General features: G+C 42.5%; 1 protein-coding gene across 3 annotated transcripts in view; it reads left to right on the forward strand.

Annotated features, from left to right (window-relative positions):
* Positions 1-385: 385 nt before the first annotated feature.
* The window catches only part of LOC126426880 (GA-binding protein subunit beta-1-like), a 107,719-nt gene continuing 80,312 nt past the window's right edge, over positions 386-27,792 (forward strand). For 2 of the 3 annotated variants that reach the window (XM_050088925.1, XM_050088927.1), the window contains exons 1-4: positions 386-452; positions 14,409-14,597; positions 17,229-17,398; positions 17,516-17,563. In XM_050088925.1, the coding sequence (XP_049944882.1) occupies positions 17,308-17,398; positions 17,516-17,563 (139 nt within the window). In that variant the 5' untranslated portion in view covers positions 386-452; positions 14,409-14,597; positions 17,229-17,307. The remainder of the gene's footprint in view (positions 453-14,408; positions 14,598-17,228; positions 17,399-17,515; positions 17,564-27,792) is intronic. The other variant, XM_050088926.1, reaches the window with a different exon arrangement.

Genomic DNA, 27,792 nt, shown 5'->3' on the forward strand with positions numbered 1-27,792 from the left:
GAGTATTTCAGAGGGGGAGGAGAGAATGACCAGCAGGATGAAGAGCTAGTCGGGTGCAAGCACGTGACCGTCATGGAGTCGGGTCAAGAGAGGCCGCGAGCTGAGAAAGAGGAGCGGCGCAGTTGTCGCGATTACGAAGGTGCCCCCTTGTCCCGATTACGAAGGTGCCCCCACGTCCTCCGTGTGAGGCGCTGCGCGGCAGTACTTGAGACGTCAAACGGCTGCAGATCTTTCGTTGTTGGGATCGGGCGTGGGTGTGTATGGGGGAAGGGGGCCAGGTGGGGAAGGGGGCGGAGGAGGGAGGTGACCACTGGCTCAGTGGGGGGGGGGGGGGGGGGCGGCAGCCGGGCCCAGCCCAGCCGCGGCCAGGGCGCGAGGCCAGAAGAGAAGGCGGGAGCCGCCGCCGCCGCCCGCCACTGCTCCGCCAGCTGCGACGCCGCTGCACGCCTCCGGTGAGTCTCCGCCGCACTTCTGCCGCCGCCGTGCGACGCGTCGCGCCCCTCACTTAACTCAGCCTCCTAGTCTCCTGTCATCAGTGTTCCTCATTCTTAAAAGCCGCCACAGTGAAAATGCGCGGAAGTAAAGGAAGGACCGAGTCCTTTTTTCTGTCTCTCTTAACTTCGTAATCTTACTCTCCCACACATCAGTATTAAAATTATCTGTCTTTGCCCAAATTTCGAAAGCTTCGAGAGCTTTACCTATCTTTACCTATCTTTACCTATCTTTACCTATCTTCATTATCTCGTTTTTGTTGTAGATGGCTCAAAGTCTTATCTAGGGGTACATTCTTGCAACTGGAATTTCGATTTTGTAGATTGTTGATAACTAAATAGCCGATGAAGATTTGCCTGTATTATTCTTGGATTTTCTTCTTTGTCACATCTTTCAACATCACACCGTTTATACATTTTTTAGATTAGAAAAAAAAATAACGGGATTGTTGGTGACAAAAGACTTCTTCTTCCATCGGAGGCATGCTCACCAATCCATACATTCTGCGGTACTCACATTATTCCAAACAGTTTAAAAAAGCAAAAGAATTTACAAACTTTCTTTACCAAAGAATGGCTACGGCCTTGCCGCAGTAGATACACCGGTTCTCGTGAGATCACCGAAGTCAAGCGCTGTCGGTCGCGGTCGGCACTTGGATGGGTGACCATCCAGGCCGCCATGCGCTGTTGGCATTTTTCGGGGTGCACTCCGCCTCGTGATGCCAATTGAGGAGCTACTCTACCGAATGGTAGCGGCTTCGATCAAGAACACCATCGTAACGACCGGGAGAGCGGTGTGCTGACCACACACCCCTCATATCCGTATACTCCACTGAGAATGACACGGCGGTCGGATGGTCCCGGTAGGCCACTCGTGGCCTGACGACGGAGTGTTGCACCAACGAATAATCCTCGCTAAAATATATAATTATTCTTTAAATCAATCTAGAAATAAATTTAACATCTAGTATTAGATTGTACATTTAATAATATTTAAGCATATCACAAATTTCGCAATTTCAGTTATTTTTAAAATAATATTGTAGCCTGACATAGACTACATCGTATACAAAATCATATGAATTCTTTTAATGAAACAGCTGAGATAATTTTAACCTATGCAAGAATCGATAGTACGCAAGGTGTCCGTTATTTATATATAAAAAAAAGGTAATGTTAGAGGACAGACTCATTATACAGTTATAATTGGATAGGCTTCTGAAGCCAGAGTCTGTCGACATAAACGTTTTCTAGGTGTGGTACCGCGTCATCATGGATGAAACTACTGCTGCTGGAGAGAAGCCAACGTTTCGGCCACTAGCAACGCTCTAGCTATGCCGTGTCCCTTATATTTTGTTGTTACTGTTCGCTGCGCATGCCATTACGTTATAATTTTAAAAAGATAGTTCGTTTCATTGGTCACTTAAGGAAGAAGGAGAAGGAACTTTTCCCGCCACTGTGGCCGAACTGTTCTAGGAGCTTCAGTGTGGAACTGAGCGACCGCTAAGGTCGCACGTTAGAATCCTGCCTCGGGCATGGATGTGTGTGATGTCCTTAGGTTAGGTTAGGTTTAAGTAGTTCTAAGTTCCAGGGGACTGATAACCTCAGATGTTAAGTCCCATAGTGGTGAAAGCCATTTCAACCATTTAGAAGGAACTTTATCTTGATTGGTTATTGCGATGTTCCATGACCTGGAACGCAACAGCTCGTCTGATGCCTTCCTGTATTGGTTCACACGAGTTACGCACAATAGCAGATTACTCTTACAGCATAATTTTAACAGTGCCATTACTACCAATATTTACTGTCGTCGCATCTTGTATGTTTTCAAAGCTGTTGTCTGAACTAATTTTACCCTAGATTGAAACAGTATGAGCAGCGGAAACTTGCAGCAAGCTTCTTCCACAAAGTGGCAGTATATGTAAGCCCTATTTCCCAGTTGACCGACCTTCAGGCACTGAGGACTGATAAATGTTTTTGCTAAAACAAGAAAGAATATTGTGGACAGTTGGACGTAGAATTCATTACGTTATGTACAGTTATTTGAAAGACTGCACACAACCCGAAGGAGCTGACCGGTTAGCCAAAACGAAACAACCTAACCAGTTGGAAGTAAATCTCAGGCTATGGAATTTCAGGAACAACAAGACAGTCAATGAAAATGCCTCTGAACTTCAGCAGTGTACTGTTTAGTCGACAATGTTGTGCATTGCAGAAATGGCGGATAGAAAGAGCATTAGCACATTTTCCTTTGATGTACGTGACGCACTCAGTTCCACGTAACTCAGACGCTGGACAGGTAGAGGTGGTCCAGGTGCATGGTCACCTCGCTCTCCACATCTGACGACCCCCAAAAATTATTTTTAATTTTGTAAGGGCGTATCAAAAGCCTCGTGTACGTATCTCCAATTCCCGACGAAAAAACTGTGGCACCTGTTACAGTTTCTGCGCAGTCTTTGGAATCGCCCTGTGCTCTGGTAAAACCGATTGTAATTGTCGGCTACAATAAACGTATTCGGAAGTAGTGAAAGAACTGTAAGAGTTAAGCAAGATTATCTACGTGCCGCAATAATCTTACTGTCCACTTCCGCGGAATAAACACTTTATCTGCTTTAGGTGCAGTGCACCAGGAGACGTTACCCCAAATCAATGTGACAAGAGGCAAAATGAGTAAAGGTCCCTGCCTGTAGGTCAGTAGGGTGCGAGGTGCTTCTGAGAGCCGAAGATGTTCTCGATCAGTTTGTCTCTGTTCGTTGACAACTTTTTAATTTGTTACCGATTTGGACACCAAGGAATTTTACAGAAACTGTTTCATTTGGTTTGTGAGCATTAACGACTGATACTGCTGCAAGTAGGTCACTGTTGCTTGTTTGGAAACGCATAATGAGACTCACTGTGGTATTAAGACTCACAAACTGCCAGCTGTGAACCGGATATTCGGCTGTCATCCTTGTTTTATGGGGCTGAGTTTGGATTCTTGATTAGTGTGCTTGGGTCACGAGCTGTAGTTTTTTAACCGCACGCTAGAGTCTCTACAAGGTTATTCATGGAGATTAAGAGCGAGAGTGGGCCCAGCACCGGCCTTTGTCGGAACTCACACGTCGTGTTCCCCCTCAGTCAGAGGTTAGTTTCATGACTGTAACACCTTATGACTTCCGATACGAATGACAAACTCGACATATGGAAGAGGAATTAGACTTACAACACAGCTCAATAATAATGAAAAGTGAGAAATTTCACATGAGTACTAAAAGAAATCCACCAAATTTTGATTACATGATAAGTCACACAAATCTCAAGGGCGTAAATTCAACTAAATACTTAGCGATTACAAATACAAATAACCTGAATTGTTACGATCACATAGATAATATTATGGGTAGAGCAAACCAAAGACACTGATTCAATGGCAGAACACTTCAAAGGCTGTATCAGGTCTACTAAAGAGACTACTTACACCAAGCTCATCCGCCCTATTTTGGAGTACTGCTGTGCGGTGTGGGATCCGCATCAGGTGGGACTGACGTATGACATCGATAAATTTCAAAGAAGGGCAGCTCGTTTTGTACTATCGCGAAACAGGGGAGATAGTGCCGCAGACATGATACGTGAATTGGAGTGGCAGTCATTAAAAGAAAGGCGTTTTTCGTTGCGACGGGATGTTCTCATGAAATTTCAATCACCAGTTTTCTCCTCCGATAGCAAAAACATTCTGTTGCAACTCACCTACATAGGGAGAAATGATAATCACGATAAAATAAGAGAAATCAGGGCTCGCAGAGAAAAATTTAGGTGCTCGTTTTTCCCACTCGCCGTTCGAGAGTGCAACGATAGAGGGACAGCTTGAAGGTGGTTCATTGAACCCTTTGCCAGGCACTTTACTGTGAATATCAGATTAATTACGTAGATGTAGATGCCAAGTAGAACTTTGTGTTCCTCACGATCGGAGATTTTCACCCGGTCACGAAATACACCAACAAGATAAATTACCACATTAGCTAATGAATCACCTTACATCCCATTTTCTGTGGAGAAGTCCTCAAAGTGAAACAGTGAAGCAGTTAAAGAGTCCTGCTCAATTAAAAGCGTCACTACTCTTTCGTAGCCACTTTTTCGTAGAATTCTGAAAAGAGTGGAAGGAGTGAAACAGGCAAATAGTTAAAGATGGTCTGGCTATGTGTAATTTTATAGATCGCTATTCCTATAATACATTTAACTCTGTCAGGAAGTAAGCACCACTTCGTTGATTACATAAATAGCTAAGGGGTGATCCTATCAAATCAGCAGAAACTCCATCAGGCCATCATTATTATTAACCTTAAGTGATGTGATGAACCTATAAACACTCGGTCATATCCAACAGAATTTCTGTTTTTGGTGGTCTGATGACTTTTTTATCTCCCTAGTTTCTCCACATTTGAAACTAAAGTCCGTTGGCGGAAAAGCAGTGTCTTCTCAAATAAATCAAATGCGTCTGTACAGGGCTCGCTGCCACTGTGAGGAAGTAATCAGTGTTGGCATATGTCAGAGGATGACATGGTAGCAGGTCGGCATCTGACGGTAATCTGGTCCTTATTCTAGAGCTATCTATTTTAGTAGGTATCTTATCATAAGTAGTTGGAAGTGGTATATTGATAGTAAATAAACAATTCTTCATAATCTCCATCCACAAAATGAATGGGAATCCCCCCCCCCCCATTCCGTCATTTATCACAGACAACGGATACGCTCTTCATAACAGAAGTTATAAACGTAGCGCTATAGCGTGATACATATAGACGACGAAAATTGGTTAATTAACTTTATAGACAAAATTGAAAACCGAGCCTGTGAATCTTTATAAAATGAAGGACTGGCTACACGAATATTTGGCGCTGTAGATGGAATATGTAACCACGCTGCCATGCTGACATATATAGGCAAATATTTTAATATGTTATTCTACAAGTAAAACTAAAGAAAAAATTTCACATGCACATAGTTACGGAGTTACGGCTAATAAAAGATTTTGCATGAAATCTATCAACTTCGCTAACATGGAGCCATCACAAAACTGTCCAAGGTTAAAATAAAGCACGATTTCCACTTATTTTGTTGTTATTGGTCTGGTGAATCTAATAAACATGTCCCAGACGTGAGCTTGCAGTGGTTTTCCAGAACATCCAGAGAAGACGCAATTTCGTAAAACTTTTAGTTTATTAACTACTTGGCCCAATTTGTTTTTTTAAATTCCAGATAATTGCACAAAGTTTTCAACAGAAGTTGTAGAAAATATAAATTTGGAAAAATGAAGGTAATAACGTTGAGTAAAACTATATGAATGTATCAGATAATCTGCTTGTATTAATACCGTAGCACACGTGAATTCATGTTAAACCGGAAAAAAACAAAAGCTCCGTGTTAACGAAGTTGTACAGTGTACATACAATTTCACAATAAATCCACAATAAATGCTCAAAAATGTCTACACCGAGTTCAATGCATTTAGCTGCGCGGGTATGAACGGATTTTGTTGCTCGTTTCAGGGAAGTGAACAAATTTACTTGTGTAATAGTCTTTGCTTCTCTGAATGTTCTGGAAAACCACTGCAGGCACACGTCTGGGACATGTTTCATTAGATTCACCAGACCAATATCAACAAAATATATGGAAATCGTGCTTTATTTTAACCTCATAGAGTTTTGCGATGGCTCCATATTAGTGAAGTTGCTAGATTTCAGGCAAAATCTTTTATTAGCCGTAACTCTGTAACTAAACACTTGCGGACCTATGTTTATATGAATTTTTTTGTTTGGTTTTACTTGTAGAGTAACATATTTAAGTATTTGCATATCTTCGTGAATCACCCTGTGTATCACTCCTCTGCCTGGGTGCAGCGCCTAAACGTGGCGCGTGCGGAATAACAGAGGCGCCGTGGGCGAACGCACGGCGTCCACTGCCGGCTGGCTCGCCTCTGTACTCACGGGCAAGTAAGCCAAGTTATGAGGCAGTGGACGGAAAAGATAAATTCCCGTGTGGCTAACAATGTTGTCTAACACCAAAGGATAACAGTACGAATCTGATAAATGTTTACTGACATTATGCAAGTATCAGTGAAAGCTGCCTCACATTAGTAAGCATGCAAATAAAATTTCTTAATATATAATAATGAATTAAACGCAGGAGTACAGCTTAAAAGTGGGGCATGTACATGCAGACTTCCTGTCTCAAAGTATTAACTACGAAAACCCTTGTGTACTCTTTCGAAAGTCCTGAAGCACATTTTCTTTACTATGTTGCTGTTGTTGTTGCCCTCAGTCCAGAGACTGGTTTGATGCAGGTCTCCATGCCAATTTATCCTGTCCAAGCTTCTTCATCTCCAGGTAGTTGCTGAAACGTACTTCCTTCTGGATCTACTTAGTGTATTCATCTCTTGGTCTCCCTATACGATTTTTACCGTCCAAGCTGCCATCCAGTACGAAATTTTTGATCCCTTGATACCTCAGAACATGTCCTACCAACCGATCCCTTCTTCTAGTCAAGTTTTGCCACAAATTACTCTCTTCCCTAATTCTGTTTGCAACCTCCTCATTAGTTAGGTGATATACCTATCTAATCTTCAGCATTCTTCTGTAGCACTACATTTCGAAAGCTTCCATTCTGTGCTTGTGTAAACTACTTATGGTCCATGTTTTACTTCCATATGCTGCTGCACTCCACACAAATACTTTCAGAAAGGACAACCCAACAAATCTGTACTCAACGTTAGTAAATTTCTCTTCTCCATTAACGCTTTCCCTGCGATTGCCAGTCTACGTTTTATATCTTCTATACTTCAACTGTCGTCATTTTGCTCCCAAAATAGCGAAACTCATGTACTACTTTAAGTGTTTCATTCCCTAATCTAATTCCCTCAGCATCACCTGATTTAATTCGACTACTTTCCATTATCCTCGTTTTGCTTTTGTTGATGTTCATCTTATGTCCTCCATCCAAGACACTGTCCATCTGGTTCAACTGCTCTTCCAGGTCGTTTGCTGTCTCTGGCAGAATTACAATGTCATGCGCAAACCTCAAAGTTTTTATTCTTTTCCTGAACTTCAATTTCTACTCCAAATTTTTCTTTTGTTTCTTATACTGCTCGCTCAGTACACAGATCGAATAACATCGGGGATAGGCTACAACCCTTTCTCACTTCCTTCTCCACAATTGCTTCCCTTTCATGCCCCTCGACTCTTCCAACTGTCATCTGGTTTCTGTAGAAATTGTAAATAGCCTTTCGCTCCCTGTATTTGACTCCTGCCACCTTCAGAATTGAAAAGTCAACGTTGCCAAAAGCTTTCTCTAAATCTACAAATGCTAGAAACGTATATTTTCCTTTCCTTAATCTATTTTCTAAGATAACGTCGTAGGGTCAGCATTGCCTCACGTATTCCAACATTTCTACGGAATACAAACTGACCTTCCCTGAGGTCGGCTTCTACCAGTTTCTCCATTCCTCTGTAAAGAATTCGTGTTAGTATTTTGGAGGTGACTTATTAAACTAACAGTTCGGTAATTTTCACACCTATCAACACCTGCTTTCTTTGCGATTGAAAGTATTATATTCTTCTTGAAGTCTGAGGGTATTTCGCTTGTGTCATAAATGTTTCTCTCATAGATCTTGCTCACCAGATGGAAGACTTTTGTCATGGCTGGTACTCCCTAAGCTATTAGTAGTTCTAATGGAATGTTGTCTCCTCCTGGGGTCCTGTTTCTACTTAGGTCTTTCACTCCTCTGTCAAATTCTTCACCCAGTATCATATCTCCCATTTCATTTTCATCTACATCCTCTTCCATTTCCATAATATTGCCCTCCAGTACATCGCCATTGTATAAATCTCCTATATATTACTTCCACCATTCTGCTTTGCTTAGAACTTGTTTTCCATCTGAGGTCTTCCTTTACCATACGTGGTGCAAATATTAATCATTATTGTTTGCTAGCAATAAAATACTCCTTTCAGAGCATAACTAAGGTATTATCTTCCGCTTTAGAAGATCCTCTCAGAAAAGTGTTGAAGCACCTGCGTCAATCCTCATCCCGCCTTCCTCTTCAAAAATTTTAGCGCACGAACTCATTTCCGCTGCCATCCAGTACGAAATTTTTTATCCCTTGATACCTCAGTCCTCCTACCCAGTCATTCTTTGTAGCTATACCTACATACTCAGCGTCTTCCTCTGACTAGGCTCCTCTATCCTCCCATTGATTTACACTGCTTCCCACAGCCAGTGTCTCCTACATCACTTAGGAGACACAATTGTCTTTCGTTCCCACTGCCACAGTCTTCATCACACCTCAGTAGTTCGATAGATAGTAACTTTCATGCTCCATGGATCACTTTACACGATAAATCGTGATGATGTGGTACGACTCCTTTTACATTCATTCTGCAAATCAATTTGTACATCTCTTCGTACTCTAAACATCACCATATAATTCTTTTTTCCACTAAAATGAAAACAAGGAAATACAGATTGAGTTAGCAATACCTACCATTAACCTTTTACAGATTGCAAATTTAGACAGTCTGCACATTGAAGGGGGAGGCATGTTTATAGCGATAAAAAGTGCAATAGTATCGAAGGAAATTGATGGAGATCCGAAATGTGAAATAATTTGGGTGAAGGTCGCGGGAAAAGCAGGCTCAAACCTGGTAATTGTATGTCTCTATAGGCCTCCTGGCTCAGCAGCCCGTTGTGGCAGAAAACCTGAAGGAAAATTTGGAAAATATTTCGAGTAGACTTCCCGACCATGTTATAGTTTTGGGTGGAGATTTTAATTTACTGGGAGACTCAATCGTTTATACTGGGTGGCAGGGGCAAAGAATCCAGTGAAATTTTTTTTAAGTGCATTATCTGAAAACTACCTTGAGCAGTTAAACAGAGAACCGACTCGTGACGATAACATGCTAGACCTTCTGGTGACAGACATACTCGTACTATTTGAAACAGTTAGACAGAACAGGGAATCATCGATCATAAAGCGGTTACAGCATCGGTAATTTCAGTCGAAAATACAAATATTAAAAAAGGTAGGAAGATTTTTCTGTTTAGACAAAGTGACAAAAAGAAGATTTCAGAGAACCTGAAGGCCCAACACAAAAGTTTTATCTCAAGTACAGACAGTGTTGAGGATCAGTGGACAAATTTCAAAACCATCGTACAATATGCGTTAGATGAGTATGTGCCAAGCAAGATCGTAAGAGAAGGAAAAGAGCCACCGTGGTACAACAACCGAGTTAGAAAACTACTACGGAAACAAACGGAGCTTGACCACAAACATAAGCATAGCCAAAGCTTTGCAGACAAAAAAAAAAATTACACGAAGCGAAATGTAGTGTGAGGAAGGCTATGCGAGAGGCGTTCAAAGATTTCGAAAGTACAGTTCTACGCACTGACTTGGTAGAAAATCCTAAGAAATTTTGGTCTTATGTCAAAGTGGTTGGTGGATAAAAACAAAATGTCCAGACACTCTGTGACGAAAATGGAACTGACACAGAGGATGACTGACTAAAGGCCGAAATCGTAAATATCTTTTTCCAAAGCTGTTTCTCAGAGGAAGGCTGCACTGTAGTTCCTTCTCTAGATTGTCGCACAGATGAAAAAATGGTAGATATCGAAGTAGATAACAGAGGGATTAAAAACAATTATAATTGCTCAAAAGATGAATGGCCGCTGGGCCTGATGGGATACCAGTTCGATTTTACACAGAGTGCGCGAATGAACTTGACCCCCTTCTTGCAGCGGTGTACTGTAGAAGAGCGTAGCGTTCCAAAAGATTGCAAAAGGGCACAGGTCATCCCCGTTTTCAAGAAAGGACGTCGAACAGATGTGCAGAACTATAGACCTATATCTCTAACGTCGATCAGTTGTAGAATTTTGAAACACGTATTATGTTCGAGTATAATGACTTTTCTGGAGACTAGAAACCTACTATGTAGGAATCAGCATGGGTTTCGAACAAGACGATCGTGTGAAACCCAGCTTGCGCTATTCGTCCACGAGACTCAGAGGGCCATAGACATGGGTTCTCAGGTAGATGCCGTGTTTGTTGACTTCCGCAAGGCGTTTGATACAGTTTCCCACAGTCGTTTAATGAAGAACGTAAGAGCATATGGACTATCAGACCAATTGTGTGATTGAACTGAAGAGTTCCTAGATAACAGAACGCAGCATGTCATTCTCAATGGAGAGAAGTCTTCCGAAGTAAGAGTTATTTCAAGTGTGCCGCAGCGGAGTGTCGTAGGACTGTTGCATTTCACAATATATATAAATGACCTTGTGTATAACATAGGAAGTTTACTGAAGCTTTTTGTGGATGATGCTGCAGTATATCGACAGGTTGTAACAATGGAAAATTGTACTGAAATTCAGGAGGATCTGCAGCGAATTGACGCATGGTGCAGGGAATGGCAATTGAATCTCAATGTAGACGAGTGTAATGTGCTGCGAATACGAAGAAAGATAGATCCCTTATTATTTAGCTACAAAATAGCAGGGCAGCAACTGGAAGCAGTTAATTCCATAAATTATCTGGGAGTGATTTAAAATGGAATGATAATATAAAGTTGATCCTGGGTAAAGCAGATGCCAGACTGAGATTCATTGCAAGAAGCCTAAGAAAATGCAATCCGAAAACAAAGGAAGTAGGTTACAGTAGGCTTGTTCGCCCACTGCCTGAATATTGCTCGGCAGTGTGGGACCCGTACCAGTTAGGGTTGATAGAAGAGAGAGACAAGATCCAACGGAGAGCAGCGCGCTTAATTACATGATCATTTAGTAATCGCGAAAGCGTTACGGAGATGATAGATAAACTCCAGTGGAAGACTCTGCAAGAGAGACACTCTATAGCTCTGTATGGGCTTTTGTTAAAGTTTCGAGAACATACCTTCACCGAAAAGTCAAGTAGTTTATTGCTCCCTCCTACGTATATCTGGCGTAGAGAACATGAGGATTAAATCAGAGAGATTAGAGCCACACAGAGGCATACCGACAATCTTTCTTTCCACGAACAATACGAGACTGGAATAGAAGGGAAAACCGATAGAGGTGCTCAAGGTACCCTCCGCCATACACCGTCAGTGGCTTGCGGAGTATGGATGTAGATATAGATGTAGGTGTAGAATTCTTCTACGGAATAGCAGGAGTCGTCAAGGAGAAACTTGTTCAATTTATTTTCAAATTTTATCTGTTAGACATTTTATATCACGGGGTAAGTCGTCAAAAATTTTTGTTGTAACGTGATGCCCCCGTTTCACACCTTTTTTTCCTTTTGAATTGTAGAGGATTATTTACAACATACTTCATCAGGGAATAAATATACTGTGAAGCAGTAGTCAGAATGCCCAACTTCTTAAAGGCATGTCTAGAAGAAAATCACAGGTGAGCCCCACGTACGTGGTGGAATCCAAAATTTGCGGGACTGGTGCTGCCAACTGGAAAATAGCAGTAGTATATCTTTGCACAACTAGGTAGTGAGGGCTGCATATCTGATGAGTCAGCGTGCAGAGTGTCATTTAGGTGGGGGGACGTGTTGCGTGTCCACACTGATTTCCACAATACTTTTTGTTTGGTGTGTGGAGATTTTACGAAGGCACAGCGTGTTGAAGTGAGCACCTTCGTCAGACCGCATCTGATGATCCAACCCTCTTTTCACGGGTTGCCACAGTCGACGAGAGCTGTATTTACGGTTATGACCCAGAGACGAAGCAACAACCGTCCCTGTGGAAGAGCCCGGGCTCTCTAAGACCCAAAAAGGCGAGACAGGTGAAGAGCAAAGTGAAGAGCATGATCATCGTTTTCTCTGATAACAAGGGAATTGTGCACAAAGAATTCGACCCACCCAAACAAACAGTGAATTCTGAGTACTACTGTGACGTTTTGCGACGGCTCCGTGAAAACGTGCAGCGACGACGGCCCGAACTTTGGCGTCAAGGGAACTGGCTGCTGCATCGCGACAACGCGCCCTGTCGCACGTCCTTGCTCACCAGGACCTTCTTGGCCAAAAACAACATGGGGGTTATATTCCACCCACCGTACGCGCCAGATTTGGAACCTTGTGGCTTCGCGCTATTCCCAAAACTGAAACTCAAGCTGAAAGGCCGTCGGTTCGACACTCTTGAGAGGATTCAAGAAGCATTGCTGGCGGTGATAAACACCCTCAAAGAACAGGACTTCCAGAAAACGTTTCACCCATAGCAGAAGCGCTGGGACCGGTGTGTACGTGCGGATGGCAACTACTTGAGGGTGATGGTGACCGTTAGTCCAAAGGGAAAGTTTTCAACAGATGGCAGCACCAGTCCCGAAAGTTTTAGATAGCATCTCGAATTACTCTAGCACCATATTTCTGGGCAATGAAGATCTTTCTTAAAGATTAGTTACCCCAGAAAGTCATTGCATATGACTTTACAGAATGAATATAATCGAAATGTGTCAACTTACTGATGCCTCTCTCCGCAAAATTTGCCCTGATTCTAAGTGCGAATGTGCTCAAACTAAGTTGTTTTAGGAGTTCCAAAATGTGTTTTTTTTATTTAAATTCTCATCAATATGGACACCTAAGAATTTTAAAGTTTCCTCCCTATGTATTATTTCTTCAACATGTGTTACACTTATCACTGATGCAGTTGCCCTAGAGGTGGAGAGCTGAATATGATGTGTCTTTGTGAAATTCAGGCTGACGCCATTCGCTGATAACGAGTCAGTAATACTTTTGAGAACTTCGTTCACCATTTCTTTTATTTCTGTATGGATACTGGGAGTGATTACAATACTGGTGTCATATGCAAAAAGAGCTAATCTGCTTGTTTACGTTAGTTGGTAGATCATTTATATATATGAGAAACCGTTGTGGACCTAAGATTGAGCCTTGGGGAACTCCATATGTGATTTCTCCCCAATCAGAATTGTGTCCCTTGATTCCGTTCATTGAATTTCTTCATTCGTTTGGTTAGATATAACATGATCCCTTCGTTGGCTATGCCATCAATCCCATAAAACTTCAATTTATCTAGTAAGATACTATGATTCGCACAATCAAATGGCTTGGATAGTTCATAGAAAATACCTGTCTGTACTATTTTGTTATCTAATGCGTGTAATATCTGTTGTGTGAACATGGAAATGGCATTCTCAGTAGAGCAACCCTTATGGAACCCAAACTGTGATTTATTTGGGATATTATTGTTGCCAATGTGAGATATACGTTTTTAGAATACATCATCTTCCCAAAAATTTTGGAAAATGATGTCAACAGTGAAATAGGTCGGGATTTACTGACGTTTCTCTTATCAACTTTCTTAAAGAGCGGTTTAAATATGGCATATTTTAGTCTCTCTTGGAAAATGCATTGAATCAGTGATGTATTACATATTTCAAACAATACCAAACTTATTAAATGGGAACAAATCTTTAGTATTCTTTTGTAAACACCATCAAAAACAGAAGAGCTTTTATTCTTGAGAGAGTATATGAACCCCTTAATTAAGTTCAAATTTTCTGGAAGGTTGAACCTATCTTTTTCATTTCACTCACGTGTTTCAAATTTCAATTCAAAATGTACCCTTCCCTATACATAACCCTCCCCCTCCCACCCTGCCCCTTTCCAACGCTGTGTATGGTCTCCACTCGTCTGTATTTCTCATTTCCACTGTCTCCTCTCTGTTTTGCTTCCACTGTTTCTTTCTCCATCCATCTCTCCATCTGTCTTATTGCCGCAGTCTCTCACTGACCATCAATATCTCATTCTTCCCCACTGTTATCGCCTTCATAAATCTGTCTTTCTCTTTCCCTGCCATGTTCTGTCTTCCACCATCATTATATTCTTCCTCTATGTCCCTCACTGGCACTGCCTCCTCTCCCTTACGTGCGCAATATCTCTCTGCTACTCTGTTTCAGCGCAAAAACCCCGAGCATGTTCTCATGCCAAAGCGTTTGGTGAGGAACACAGGTTCATGCAGCTGGCTCCCCACTCCGCGTCAAAGTCTTTTAAAGGGGAACATATTCGCCTTTTTTCTGCTCTGACAGGCGCTTTCTCCTGCTGGTCTGTAATACGGTGTCCTGCTTATACAAAAGAGAATTCTGCAGGTCAGTACAATCTGGAAAGGTTATGTATGTACTTCCCCTCATTTATATAATTTGATGCATATAAGCCATAAATAAGTACTCTTAATAGAAGGTTTAAACACAGTCTCTTGTTTTACATTTTTTGGGTGCTTTGCTTGATAACCACTGTTCATCGAAAATGCCCAGCTTATGATGTGTTAAAAAAGTAAAAATGTTACTAGAAATATTTTATTGAATTTGTTAACTTGATAGAAGTGGCAATCCCCCAATTGATACTTACCGTGCTCAAAAAATCATAGCTTGGCAGAGTTTGCTCAGGAACTGCACTTGAAAAAATCGTCTTTTTAAAAGCTACCTAAGGTACATCCTAGTGCACGACCGGCGCAAAAATAACCAACCCATTTGCTCAGTTTGCCTGGACTGGAGGAAGTGCGTAATGTTTAAATTTGGACCCTGTAGTGTAAGATGCGTACGGCCTTGCCGTGGTCGTAACACCGGTTCCCGTCAGATCATCGAAGTTAAGCGCTGTCGGACAGGGTTAGCAATTGGACGGGTGACCATCCGGTCTACCAAGCGCTGAGGGAAACTGAGAAGCCACTTGATCGACAAGTAGCGGAACCGGTCTCGTAAACTGACATGCGGCCGGGAGAGCGGTGTGCTGACTACGTGCTCTTCCATATCCGCATCCAGTGATGCCTGTGGTCTGAGGGTGACATGGCTGCCGATCGGTACTGTTGGGCCTTCATGGCCTCTTCGGACGGAGCTTTCATTTTTTTTTTTTTTTTTTTTTTGTACTGTAAGATAGCTACAGTATGCGCGTTCTTCCGACAGATATGCAAACGGTAGATAGGCCTAGGGCTACCTAAAACACTGGATCGATTGTGATTAACAGAACTCCGAGATACGACCTCCTGAAGGATCGCAGTTTCTCTCGCCGCTTTTTGGAACATACTGGCACCAACCACTGTCGCGCCCCGATCACCACCATGACCATCAGATGCAGCAAACGATGCTGTCTTGAGTCTCATAATCAGAGAGCTGCAGTGCTTTAAAGTCCATGAGAGAAACTGCCTTCAGAATACAAGTCGTGCACAAAGTTAAAGCGTGAGCCTGAGCTCAGTTCCATTACACCAAGCCACACTTTCTGCACCCAGAGAATGTTCGTGTTGACTCTCGCGTTTACCTATCGGCCTAGATGCTAATTTCAGAATTACCTTTCGTGACATCACTGCAAAAATTTACCGAGAACGGCTGTTGCCGAAACCGGAACGACGAAACTCCTAAAAACGGAAACAGGCCAGTGGCACAAAGAGCGTACAGTATGCACACAGATTTTGGCGCTGAAATACCATCTGTGACGTCCCACACTACTGATGACCTCAGCAGTTAAGTCCCATAGTGCTCAGAGCCATTTGAACCTTTTTTTTTGTTTTGTTTTGTTTTGTTTTTTTTTTTTTTGGATCGGGGTCCACTGTAAGTATTATCACAGGCGGAAGGTGAGAAAACTTGTATTTCGTGTCGAGCGGCTGCTCATAAGCCATACATCACGCCGGTAAATGCCAAACAATGCCTCGCTCGGTGTAAGGAGCGTAAACACTGGACGCTTGAACAATGGAAAAACGTTGTGTGGAATGCCGAATCAAGGTAGACAATGTGGCGATCTGATGGCAGAGTGTGGGTATGGCGAATGCCCAATGAACGTCATCTACCAGCGTGTGTAGTGCCAAGAGTAAAATTCTAAGGCGGTGATGTTATTATGTGGTCTTGTCTTTCATGGAGGAGGCTTGCACCCCATCTTGTTTTGCGTGGAACTATTACAGCACAGGCCTACATTGATGTTTTAAGTACCTTCGTGCATCCCACTGTTGAAGGGCAATTTGGGCATAATGATTGAATTTTTCAACATGATCGAGCTCCTATTCGCAATGGACGGCCTAGGGCTAATTGGTTACACAACAATAACATCCCTGTAATGGACTGGCCTGCACAGAGCCCTGACATGAATCCTATGGATTCTTTTTGGGATGTTTTGCAACGCCAACGGCGTGCCAGGCCTCACCTCTCCTCAGTGCAGCACTCCGTGAAGAATGGGCTGCCATTCCCCAAGAGACCTTCCAGCACCTGATTGAACGTATGCCTACTAGAGTGGAAGCTGCCACCAAGGCTAATGGTCGGCCAACACCATATTGATTACCAGCATTACCGGCGAAGGGCGCCGCGAACTTGTTAGTCATTTTCAGGCAGGTGTCGGATTACTTTTGATTACATAGCGTACAATAGTTTAAAATAATCTTACATCCATGACGATCATTTTGTGGCCTCTCGAGACATAAACTATGTACGGTGAAATAATAATTCGAGTCAGCACTCAGTTGCCGCTATGAAGTTTCCCAAGTACTTAGTTTCACCCAGCACCATGCTCGGAAGTGCGTGCTGGCATGTCCTTATCGGCCCAAGGCTCGTTTAGCTGGCAAAAGCTGCTGCTATACTCAAGACACCCCCCCACCCCATCTCTTATATATACAGGACGAAGTTATATGAGTCTTGTAGAGTGATAAGGTTCCTAGTCGGAGTGAAACATTAATTTACACAAGTTAAAGTGTATTATACCATATAGAAAGAAAATTAACTCATTTATTCATAAAATTACAGGTTCTTCAGCAGTCTGAAAATCTTATGAAGATATTTTGAGGGAGTTTTTTATTTGACATAGCAACTTTATCCCGGCATTATGATCTACAGAACCAGTATTTGGCTAATCTACATTTTAATGGCGGTAGTCAGAGCTACCGACTTCAGTGACCCAGAGTCCAACACAACAGGTAACGTTTTATTGCAGTTGACGGAAGTCTCGGTATAGCAATGACCAATAATTTTATATTAGCTGATTAAATACATGTTCTATTTTTCCACTGAAATTTTATCAATTTATTTTTCAGAATACGTTCCAGAGGCCACAGTCGATCGTTTAAGAACTGACGATCCACGTAAGTACCGGAGCTACGTTCCCATTATTCGTAAATACGTCAAAAGGGGGACATATTAATTTCACGACGAACTCCGCTCTGTTTTTTCATATACAAACCCTTACGGAGCCGCAGCAGGAAATGGGGTTGTAGTTTACTACACCGAGTGGGGTTCCATTGGTCCTCTCTCGCCTCGTGGGTGGATAAATTGTTCACTGCATGTTGTAATCTTACTCTCCCACATATCTATATTAATTTTTCTTAGTGTTCTCATTAGTTTCAAAACTTCGAAAGACGTAAGATATGCAAAATAAAAACTTTTTACTTATCTTCATTTTCTCTTGTTGTTGACTCCAGTTTCTGCGTCTAGGGTACATTCTTGAGGCCGAAATTTTGCTCTTGCTTTGTTGGTTCGTGATGACTAAATAAAAGATGAAGATAACTTGAATTTTATTCTTTGTCGCATTTTTCAATATTACACTGTCTTCACAATTTCCACTTAATAATCCAAATTACGTTGTTAGTGCCGACCATAAAAGAAATACGTGTGCCTCCATCACACACATACCCACTACTCCTGAAATTCCGCGGTACTCATAATATTCCAAAGAGTTTACAAAGCAAAAGCGTCTACATACTTTCTTGTGAAAGGAATAATCATTAGTAAGTTATAACATTATTTTATAAATGAATCCAGAAATAAATTTAATAATTAGCGTTAGATTGTGCAATTAATAATATGAATTTTAGGTATGCCACATATTTAGTAATTTCAAATGTTTCTAAGAGAAAGGATAATTTTAACCGTACATGCAGAGTGTAACAAGTTAATATCTTTTTATGCATTCTTGCCTGACATCATATGAAATTCATTTAGTTAAATAGCTGAGATACTGTTCACCTATACAATTTACTTGGTATCGACTATTTCTATAAAAAAAGGTTGTGTTGGGAACGGGTGTCCCATTACCATAGACAAGTGGCATACGGGATCGCGATTTATTGAAGCAACAAACCAACTAAGTGATCGAACCAAAAGGAACAAAAACTACCAAGCAAACGCAAGAGATACGCGAAGATACGGCCGACCTTGTAGCGACGTATTATTTACTCAGATTCACTTGGCATAATCTTTGATAGCTTCCAGGATAATCAAACACTCTCTAAGCCAAAGGGGAGTAGACAATTTTAAACGGCAAGGCGACTGCGATTATCAAACTATATATCTATTAGAAAGCTTTGTAACGGATTCGCCATACACAAAGACATGTTGTTGTTGTGGAGGTCTTCAGTCCTGAGACTGGTTTGATGCAGCTCTCCATGCCACTCTATCCTGCGCAAGCTTCTTCATCTCCCAGTACGTACTGCAGCCTACATCCTTCTGAATCTGCTTAGTGTATTCATCTCTTGGTCTCCCTCTACGATTTTTACCCTCCACACTGCCCTCCAATACTAAATTGGTGATCCCTTGATGCCTCAGAACATGTCCTACCAACCGATCCCTTCTTCTAGTCAAGTTGTGCCACAAACTCCTCTTCTCCCCAATCCTATTCAGTACCTCCTCATTAGTTATGTGATCTACCCATCTAATCTTTAGCATGCTTCTGTAGCACCACATTTCGAAAGCTTCTATTCTCTTCTCGTCCATGTTTCACTTCCATGCATTTTAGCCTGACATCATATGAAATTCATTTAATTAAACAGCTGAGATACTGTTCAACTATACAAGTTACTTGGCATCGACTATTTCTATACAAAAAGTTATGTTAGGAACGGGTGTATTCCACTTTATTTCCTTACATACACCAAAGCAGGGATGGACCACGTGAATTTAGCACTGGAGCTGTGGACAGATAGCCTCTACATTAGAGTAAACCTACGATTATCCACTCATATGGAGATCACAGAGACACGGAAATTAACAACGCCTGTTCTCAATCGCCAGTAAATGCCAGGAATTATTGATTTGTTGAGGGTATTTTTGTTCTGTCGTTGCCATTACAAAGATGCGTGCATATAAATGGGTAGCGAAAACCATAAGAAATGTATAGTGCTGTAAAACATCTAAAAATAAGACCAAAATTATCAATATCTAACGCATAAAACCAACAATGTGTTAGCATACGGCATTTCCCGATGTAAGAGAGAAATCAACCGAAAATCACCGTAAGTACAAATCAATGTGTTCAGTTGCAACAACACAATAAAAATACTCTGATGAGTTATAATGCAACTATGGACATTATGGCCACAGAAATGAACAATTATAGATATGGTATGTGCCTAGTGGGATTGGATAGACATGTGGGCCAGAGGTCCTTCCAGTAACGCCAATTACAGTCAGCGTTGGAATGGCCAGTGACTGCGTGACATCCGAAACCACGCAAGGGAAAAAAAACCTTCAGCCCTGAATTTCGCACAAACGAAACAGGAACTACGGCTGGCCAGCTGCACTAGAAAGATAAATGGCGCGTAATTAGTAACCAGTTTCATAGCGTCCACGCCACTAATTACAAGATTACGCAACAAAGCGAATACATAATTCTAACCTCCACAAAAAACAAACTTCACGTGCAAAAGAGAAAACAAGTAAAATTAATCACTCTCCGTACACCTTAGAGTCCTCATCCTACCCTGTGCAAATATGACCTAACTTATAAAATCTTAACCTGACTTCGTGTCTAAGACCACGCTCCAATGGAAATGAGTGTACCATCCGGCTGTCTGTGTCTGAGTGTGTCCGGCCAGAAATTTCGCAGACCCGTCCCGCACGCAGTGTCCAGAGTCATTTCTCTGTGGAGGGCCGACACCTCACCAGCCCCGGGCGCCTGTTCAGAAAGCGAGGCGCGCTCAGCCAACGAGGTTGGCCGGACAGAGCGAACAGCTGTCGCCCCTGGGCTCCCTCTGAGCGGCGAGGAGTCCCACACAGTTGTGCAAAGTTCTGCAGGGGGCTCCGCAGGGCCAATCAGGGCACTCGGTTTTAAGTACTGAAGGAAGGCTGCCTTCTGGCGTTGACTTGTTCACGCCAGCTATTCATACAGAAGACTTACGAACTTTCCCCCAGCTCCCAGAGGAAAATAGGGACCTTCTCTAACTTTACACTACGTCAACATGTCCTGAACTGTTGTAGGTAATTACATTGGAACATATTGTCTGGAATGGACTGAGGGTGCTGATTACTGAAGCAAAATAGGAAAATTGGAATAATAATAAATGTATAGCTGCAATAATCATCGGCACGGTCCAGACCAAATTCTACCTAACAGAAACGTTGAATAGTAGTAGTAAGTCAAGGGAAGATAAAAATAATTTAAAGAGGAGCGAGAATAATGGACTTGTCTTAAGAAAGTAATTTGGTGCTCAATTCCTGTCCGCAGCTCGTGGTCGTGCGGTAGCGTTCTCGCTTCCCGCGCCCGGGTTCCCGGGTTCGATTCCTGGCGGGGTCAGGGACTTTGTCTGCCTGGTGATGACTGGGTGTTGTGTGATGTCCTTAGGTTAGTTAGGTTTAAGTAGTTCTAAGTTCTAGGGGACTGATGACCATAGATGTTAAGTCCCATATTGCTCAGAGCCATTTGAACCATTTTTGCTCAGTGCCGTTGAGCGACTGCGTGGTGCAGTAACTGCCTTGAGTCACTGTGTAACCAAAGCAGTTAGCATCGTTGTGACTCAGTAGTGTTCGTTTGCCTAATCCTCTTGAGAAATGCTATGAACTGTGATTCAGCGGTAAGTATGCCCAACTTTACAATAAACTACTTGCAGCATGAGGTCTTTGGCTATATTTTCCTCAAGAACCAAGATTACTCGAGAAAGAGAAGAGTTTGATTAAAATTACTTACATAACACATACGGCAACTGCAGAAGCAAAAGAGACAGCTTTATGAATGTCTATTCAATAACGATAGAAACACAAGTCATCAAGTTCCTTTGTAATCTGAGTTATATGATATTCGTGCTTTTTACCTCCTGTAACAGTTCATTACTATACCTAACTTTGGTTTCGTCTACGTTTTTATCGCTACAGAGAAACTGAAAGTAGTTTGATCTTACATGTGTCTACCGAAAGGACGCTAATGGCAAAGAAGTTAGGAAACAGGAAAGAAAGTTACTGGGGACCGTAACTGATCAATTTTCGTTTACCCTATTGGTGTCTCTGTAAGCATTAGTTTAATTTACACTCAGCACCTGTCAGCAGGTTGTTGTCATAAATCGAAAACAAAAGGTGACACACAACGCAACCCACAAATATGCAAGAACCTAATCTGACGGCACAGACACTCTCATTCAGTGAGAGGGGTTTCTAGGTCACTAGCTCATGATACACTAATGGTACAGTGCTGGGCGTTTACTGACAAAAGATTGGGACCGACAGAATGGTATTACTGGAATCTGAGATAGTTCTTGGGGACAAATACACTACGTGATCAAAAGGATCCGGATACCACCAAAAACCGACGTTTTTCATATTTGGTGCATTCTGCTGCCATCTATTGCCATGAACTCCATATCAGCGACCCCAGTAGTCGTTAGACACCGCGAGAGAGCAGAATGGGGCGCTCCGCGGAACTCGCGGACTTCGAACGTCGTCAAGGTGATCGAGTGTTACTTGTGTCATACGTCTGTCTGTACGCGAGATTTCCACACACCTAAACAGCCCTAGGTCCACTGTTTCCGATGTCCTAGTGAAGTGGAAACGTGAAGGGACACGTACAGCACAAAAGCGTACAGGCCGACGTCGTCTGTTGACTGACAGAGACCGCCGACAGTTGAAGAGGGTCGTAATGTGTAGTAGGCAGACGTCTAATCAGACCATCACACAGGAATTCCTAACTGCATCAGGATCTACTGCAAATACTACGTCAGTTAGGTATGAGCTGTTAAGCTGATTGTGCGATAATTCTCGTACTTGTCAGCTATTGCAGTCTTCTGAATAACGTCGATATTTTTCCGGAAGGCACATGGTCTGTCACCCAATTCATACATTCTACACACCAACGTGAATAGCCGTTTTGTTGCCACTTCCCCGAGTGATTTTAGAAATTCTGATGGAATGTTATCTATCCCCTCTCCCTTATTTGATTTTAAGTCCTCCAAAGCTCTTCTAAATTTGGATTCTAATACTGGATCCTCTATCTCTTCTAAATCGATTCCTGCTTCTTCTATCACAACAGGAAAATCTTTCCCCTCACAGAGGCCTTCGATGGACCATTTCCCCCTATCAGCTCTCTCCTCTGCATTTAACAGTGGAATTCCCGTTGCACTCTTAATGTTACCATCCTTACTTTTAATTTCACCGAATGTTGTTTTGACTTTCCTTCCGACAAACATTTCTTTTTCGATTTCTTCACATTTTTCATGCAAGCGTTTCATCTTACCTTCTCTGAACTTCCCATTTATTTCATTCCTCAGCGACTTGCATTTCTGTAGACCTGAATATTTTTGTACTGCCTTATTTCATCGATTAGCTAAAGTATTTCTTCTGTCATCCAGGGTTTGTTTACAGTCATGTTCTTTGTGACTATGTTGTTCTTTCCAGCTTCTGTGATTGCACTTTTTAGAGGTGGCCATTGCTCTTCAACTTTACTGTTTACTTAGTTATTTCTTATTGCTGTATCTATAGCCTTAGAGATCTTTACGAGTGTCTCTTCATTCCTTCCTGCTTCTGTATCCCACTTCTTTCAGTATTGATTCTTCGTGACTAAGCTCTTAAGCTTCAGCTTGCTCTTCATCACTACTACATTCTGATATCTGCTCCTGCGTACTCCAGTATCTGATTTCGAAGTCTCTGTTTGACCATGATGTAATCTAACTGAAATCTTCCCGTATTACCCGACGTTTTCTAAGTAAATCTCCTTCTCTTGCGATTCTTGAACAGAGTATTCGTTATTACAAGCTGAAATTTGTTACAGAACTCAATTAGTTTTTCTCCTCTCAAATTCCTTGTCCCAAGCCCGTATTTCCCCGAAACCTTTCCTTGTGTTCCTTCTCCTACAACTGTATTCCAATTCCCCTCTGACTATTAGATATTCATCTCCCTTTATGTGCTGTATACCTTTTCAATATCCTCATATACTTATTGATCTTCAGCTTGTGACATCGGCGTCTATACCTGAACTATCGTCGTAAGTGCTGGTCTGCTGTCGGTTCTTATGAGAGGAACTCCATCACTGAAATGTCCACAGTAACACACTCTCTGCTCTACATTCCTACTCATAACGCATTCTACTCCCGTTATATCATCTTCTGCTATTGCTGATATTATCCTATGCCCATCTCATCAGAAATCCTTGTCTTATTTCCATTTCCATTCACTGATCCCTACTACATCCAGATTGAGCCGTGATATTTCCATTTTCAGATTTTCTAGCCTCCCTGCCACGTCAAGCTTTTGACATTTCATGCCCCGATTCGTAGATCACTATCATTTAGTTGGTAGTTTAGTCTTTATGTCGTGGTCACCTCCCACTTGGCAGTCCTCTCCCGGAGATCCGAGAGGGGAACTATTGCGGAATATTTTGTCAATGGAGAGACCATCGTGACACTTTCTCAATTGCAGGCCACTTGTCCTGTGGACACATGATAAGTGTCTTTAATGCTGTGGCTTCCATTCCTTCCTGCAACTTCATGCCGTTGATCATTGCGGATTCTTCCGCCCTTAGGGGTAGTTTCCCACGGCAAGGACAAGAGAGTGCCTCGATCCTCTGTCTGTTTCTCCGCCCTATTTAACAAGGCCGGCAGCAGAGTGAGGGTGCCTTCTTATGACGGAAGTTTCTGGCCTCGCATGCTGGCGAATTACACTTTACGAATTCCCCTGGGAGTATCATTCATTCTGTCTATACAGTTACAATTCACACGCTAGCTTCTACTTAGTCAATAGATTAAAAGTCATTCATTTATTAAATTACTTCGCATTCACACCCTCGTTCAGACGCATAGCTAAAAACATTAGATCAGCAGTACTTAATGAAAGATACAACATTCGCAGATGATAAAGTTTCATTTCCAAAATACGCTGTTTATACTGCTTCAGATTTCATAACCTGTTTCATGCTGACACCATTCGTCCACAGCCGTTTCTACTTGGAAGAAACAGATTTGCTTTATCGTGTCATGGTAGAACTGTGACTCGCCATTTGTATGAACCTGTCTGCTCTCGTCTGACTGCTGTAGGTGCGATGCAAAGGTGCTACGCCTCAGTACGTCCTTATTTTGTTCAAGCTCAGCACGTATTGTGTACACTTCATATATTCAACAAACCCTGCAATTCTTCCTCATTTTCTCTGATAACAACGTCATCAGCGAACTTAATCTTTGATACCATGAATTTTAATCCTGCCCATCGACCCTTATTTTATTGCCGTAATTGCTTCACCGATGTACAGATTAAACAGTAGCGAAGACATACTGCATCCTAGCTGTACACTCTCCGTCCTTTTCCCATTGTCTTCTGTTCGTACAGCAACTGCTTGGTTCTTGTAAATACTATATGTTATACATCTTTCACTATATCTCAGACATAGTTTTACTAGTATTTGTAATATTTAGCAACACTTCACAATGCCGAAAGCTTTTTCTAGGTTGTAGAATCCTATGAAAGTACCCTGACTTTTTCATAACTCTGGCTTCCAATTCCATCTGCGATATTACACCTGCCATGTTGGCCCAACTGATCGCCATCTTGCACAGCCTCAATATCCTTTTCCATTTTTATGTATGCTATCCTTGTCAGAAGCTCGGATGCGTGAAATGTTAAAAGGATTACCCGACAGTTCTCGTATTTATCTGCTCTTGCTGCCTTCAAGATTGTGGTGACTGTTCAATGGCGTGACTTCAGTGTTACAGACTGTGTATACACACACACACACACACACACACACACACACACACACACACACACACACACACACTGGATCAGTCCGCAGCTCATGGTCTAGTGGTTAGCATTGTTGCCTCTGGATCATGGGGTCTCATGTTTGATTCCCGGCCAGGTTGTGGATTTTCTCTGCCTGAGGACTGAGTGTTTGTGTTGTCCTCATCATTTCTTTATCATCATCACCATTCGTGACAGTGGCTAGATTCGATTGTGTAAAACTTGCACTGTGTAAAAATTGGGACTTTGTATGGGCGCTGATCTTTGTGCAGTTGAGCGCCCCACAAACCAAACATCACCATTACACACACTGTATGAGAGGCATGCTATGCCTTCATACGTCTCCAGCAGAACAGGACGCCGGATAGGGCTGAGGTGAAGCATCCCCTCGTCGACTGGCGTGCCGTATGGCGATCGGTATGCGCTCACCATCTAGCCACTGATGTGAAATCTTCCTGGAACCTTATGCACAAGTGTGCCAATGAGGCCTTCAGACGATTCACCTTGCAGACACCCCCTTTTTTATCGCCTGTTTTTTTTTTTTTGACGTGGACGAGCACCACCTGGTGTCCATATCAGTGATAGGTTTCTTGTTCTTGGTGCGAGAGGTGTTGTCCCCTGTTGCCCGTATGACTCCTGATCATACACCCCTAAAAGCCCTCCTCTCTCAGGACTTTTGATACTTTCCACAAACGAAGACAAATTCCGTGACGTGGATTTGTGGACCTGCAGTTTACTACTTGTTTGCTGATGGCAAGAAAAAGGTCCTCGGTTTTTGGAATTTCCATGTGCAGTTGCCCACAATCCCAAATACAGAAGACTCTCTTCTAATTATTGTTTGTAGTGTTTTACTTAACGCATCTCGGAGTTGGCGTGTTAGTGCAATGAGAAGTTCACCCATTTGCTTTCCACTCATAGTACCGGTTATTCTACGACCATTGTAATGTTTTCATCCGAGCTAGTACACATAGATCATCCCAACGAGTGTGAAGGACTGATGCTCCCTCCCCCTCGCGTTCTTTGTTTCCTGCTGCACATGGTCCTGTGACAACGTGTCTGCTTGGCGTGTCTCATACTCATATTCCTCGTTCTCCGCTCCTCCGTGGTCCCTGGATGACGGAACAGGACACAGCCTCCAGTCCATGTGTTGCAACCCCTGACCAGTTTGCCCCAACCCCTACCTTTAGAGGCTACATAAGTTCCACTGGAAAAAAGGTAGGGTTGCCACTTTGACTAGTAGTTAAAATGTCCTGGAACCAGGGTTTGAGCGTCGCCACTGCTTAAATTATGAATGAACTCATCAGAACTTGAGGCTGAAGACTTCTGGGATGAGAAGTCACCCTGCCTGCCACCAGCACTGCCAAAGTAGGTGGAGGGGCGCATAAAACAGGTGCAGAGCGCCCTCTGGTCTTGGGGTGGGAAACTGCTCCTAAAAGGCGGAGGAATCAGCAATTATCAACGGTATGACAACGCAAAAGACAGCGGAAACCACCACATTAAAGACACGTAATTTGTATCCACATGACATGTGGACTGTAACTGTAAAAGCGTCATGATGATCTCTCCTGTGGCAAAAGATTTGCGACCGAACCGCCCAATCTTTCCATCAGTAAATGGGGTATGTTCTCAAGTGACTCCGTTGTTTTAACCCCTCCACTGACAGAATGACCCGCTTCCTACTTCCGTATGTATAAAGCCAATACGGACTTGTAGCTGTCACGCCTTTGCGCTTACTGCTACGTATTTTAACCGTAAATAGCTCAGCCCTAATGGTAAGAGTTAGTAGTGAATTCTGGCGTTATTAATCTTTGAAGACAGCACAGCTGCCACAAGCTCAGCTCACTTTTACTCCACTCCTACCCTCGCCATTACACCACATTAACTAGGTGCTACATGGACCTTGCTAAATTCACTTGTGTATACATTTTTGACCGTTACTCGCCAGTATTTACCTATTGGATTAGTACACTCCTAACCGGACTATTTCTCAAAGAGCTGTGATGATTGAACGGGTTCGATCCACGGCCTACAGTGCCCTACAGTTCACACGGTAACACTGCCTACCTGACCCACTTAACTTGGTAGTGAGCTTATGTATCCAGTCACCACTGCTAGCAGCAGTAGATAATCCTATCAGCACGACGAGAGCAGCAGACTTACCGTCGAATCCTCCTGAAAATACTTATAACTACGGTCGCCAGCTCTGAAGGAGCAAAAGAATAAATCAATTTTTTGGCTCGTTTCAAAGTGAAACGGCCTGAGTTGAATTTTAAACTTAATTCTGAATATTACTATTTCTGATCATTCTAGGTGATTCTACAAAGCAAATACTCTCTCAATTTCTGTGAGTTAGCTTGGTAATTACCACCAAGACAATTTAAGC

This window comes from Schistocerca serialis, chromosome 11, assembly GCF_023864345.2.
Source record: "Schistocerca serialis cubense isolate TAMUIC-IGC-003099 chromosome 11, iqSchSeri2.2, whole genome shotgun sequence".
NCBI lineage: Eukaryota > Metazoa > Arthropoda > Insecta > Orthoptera > Acrididae > Schistocerca > Schistocerca serialis.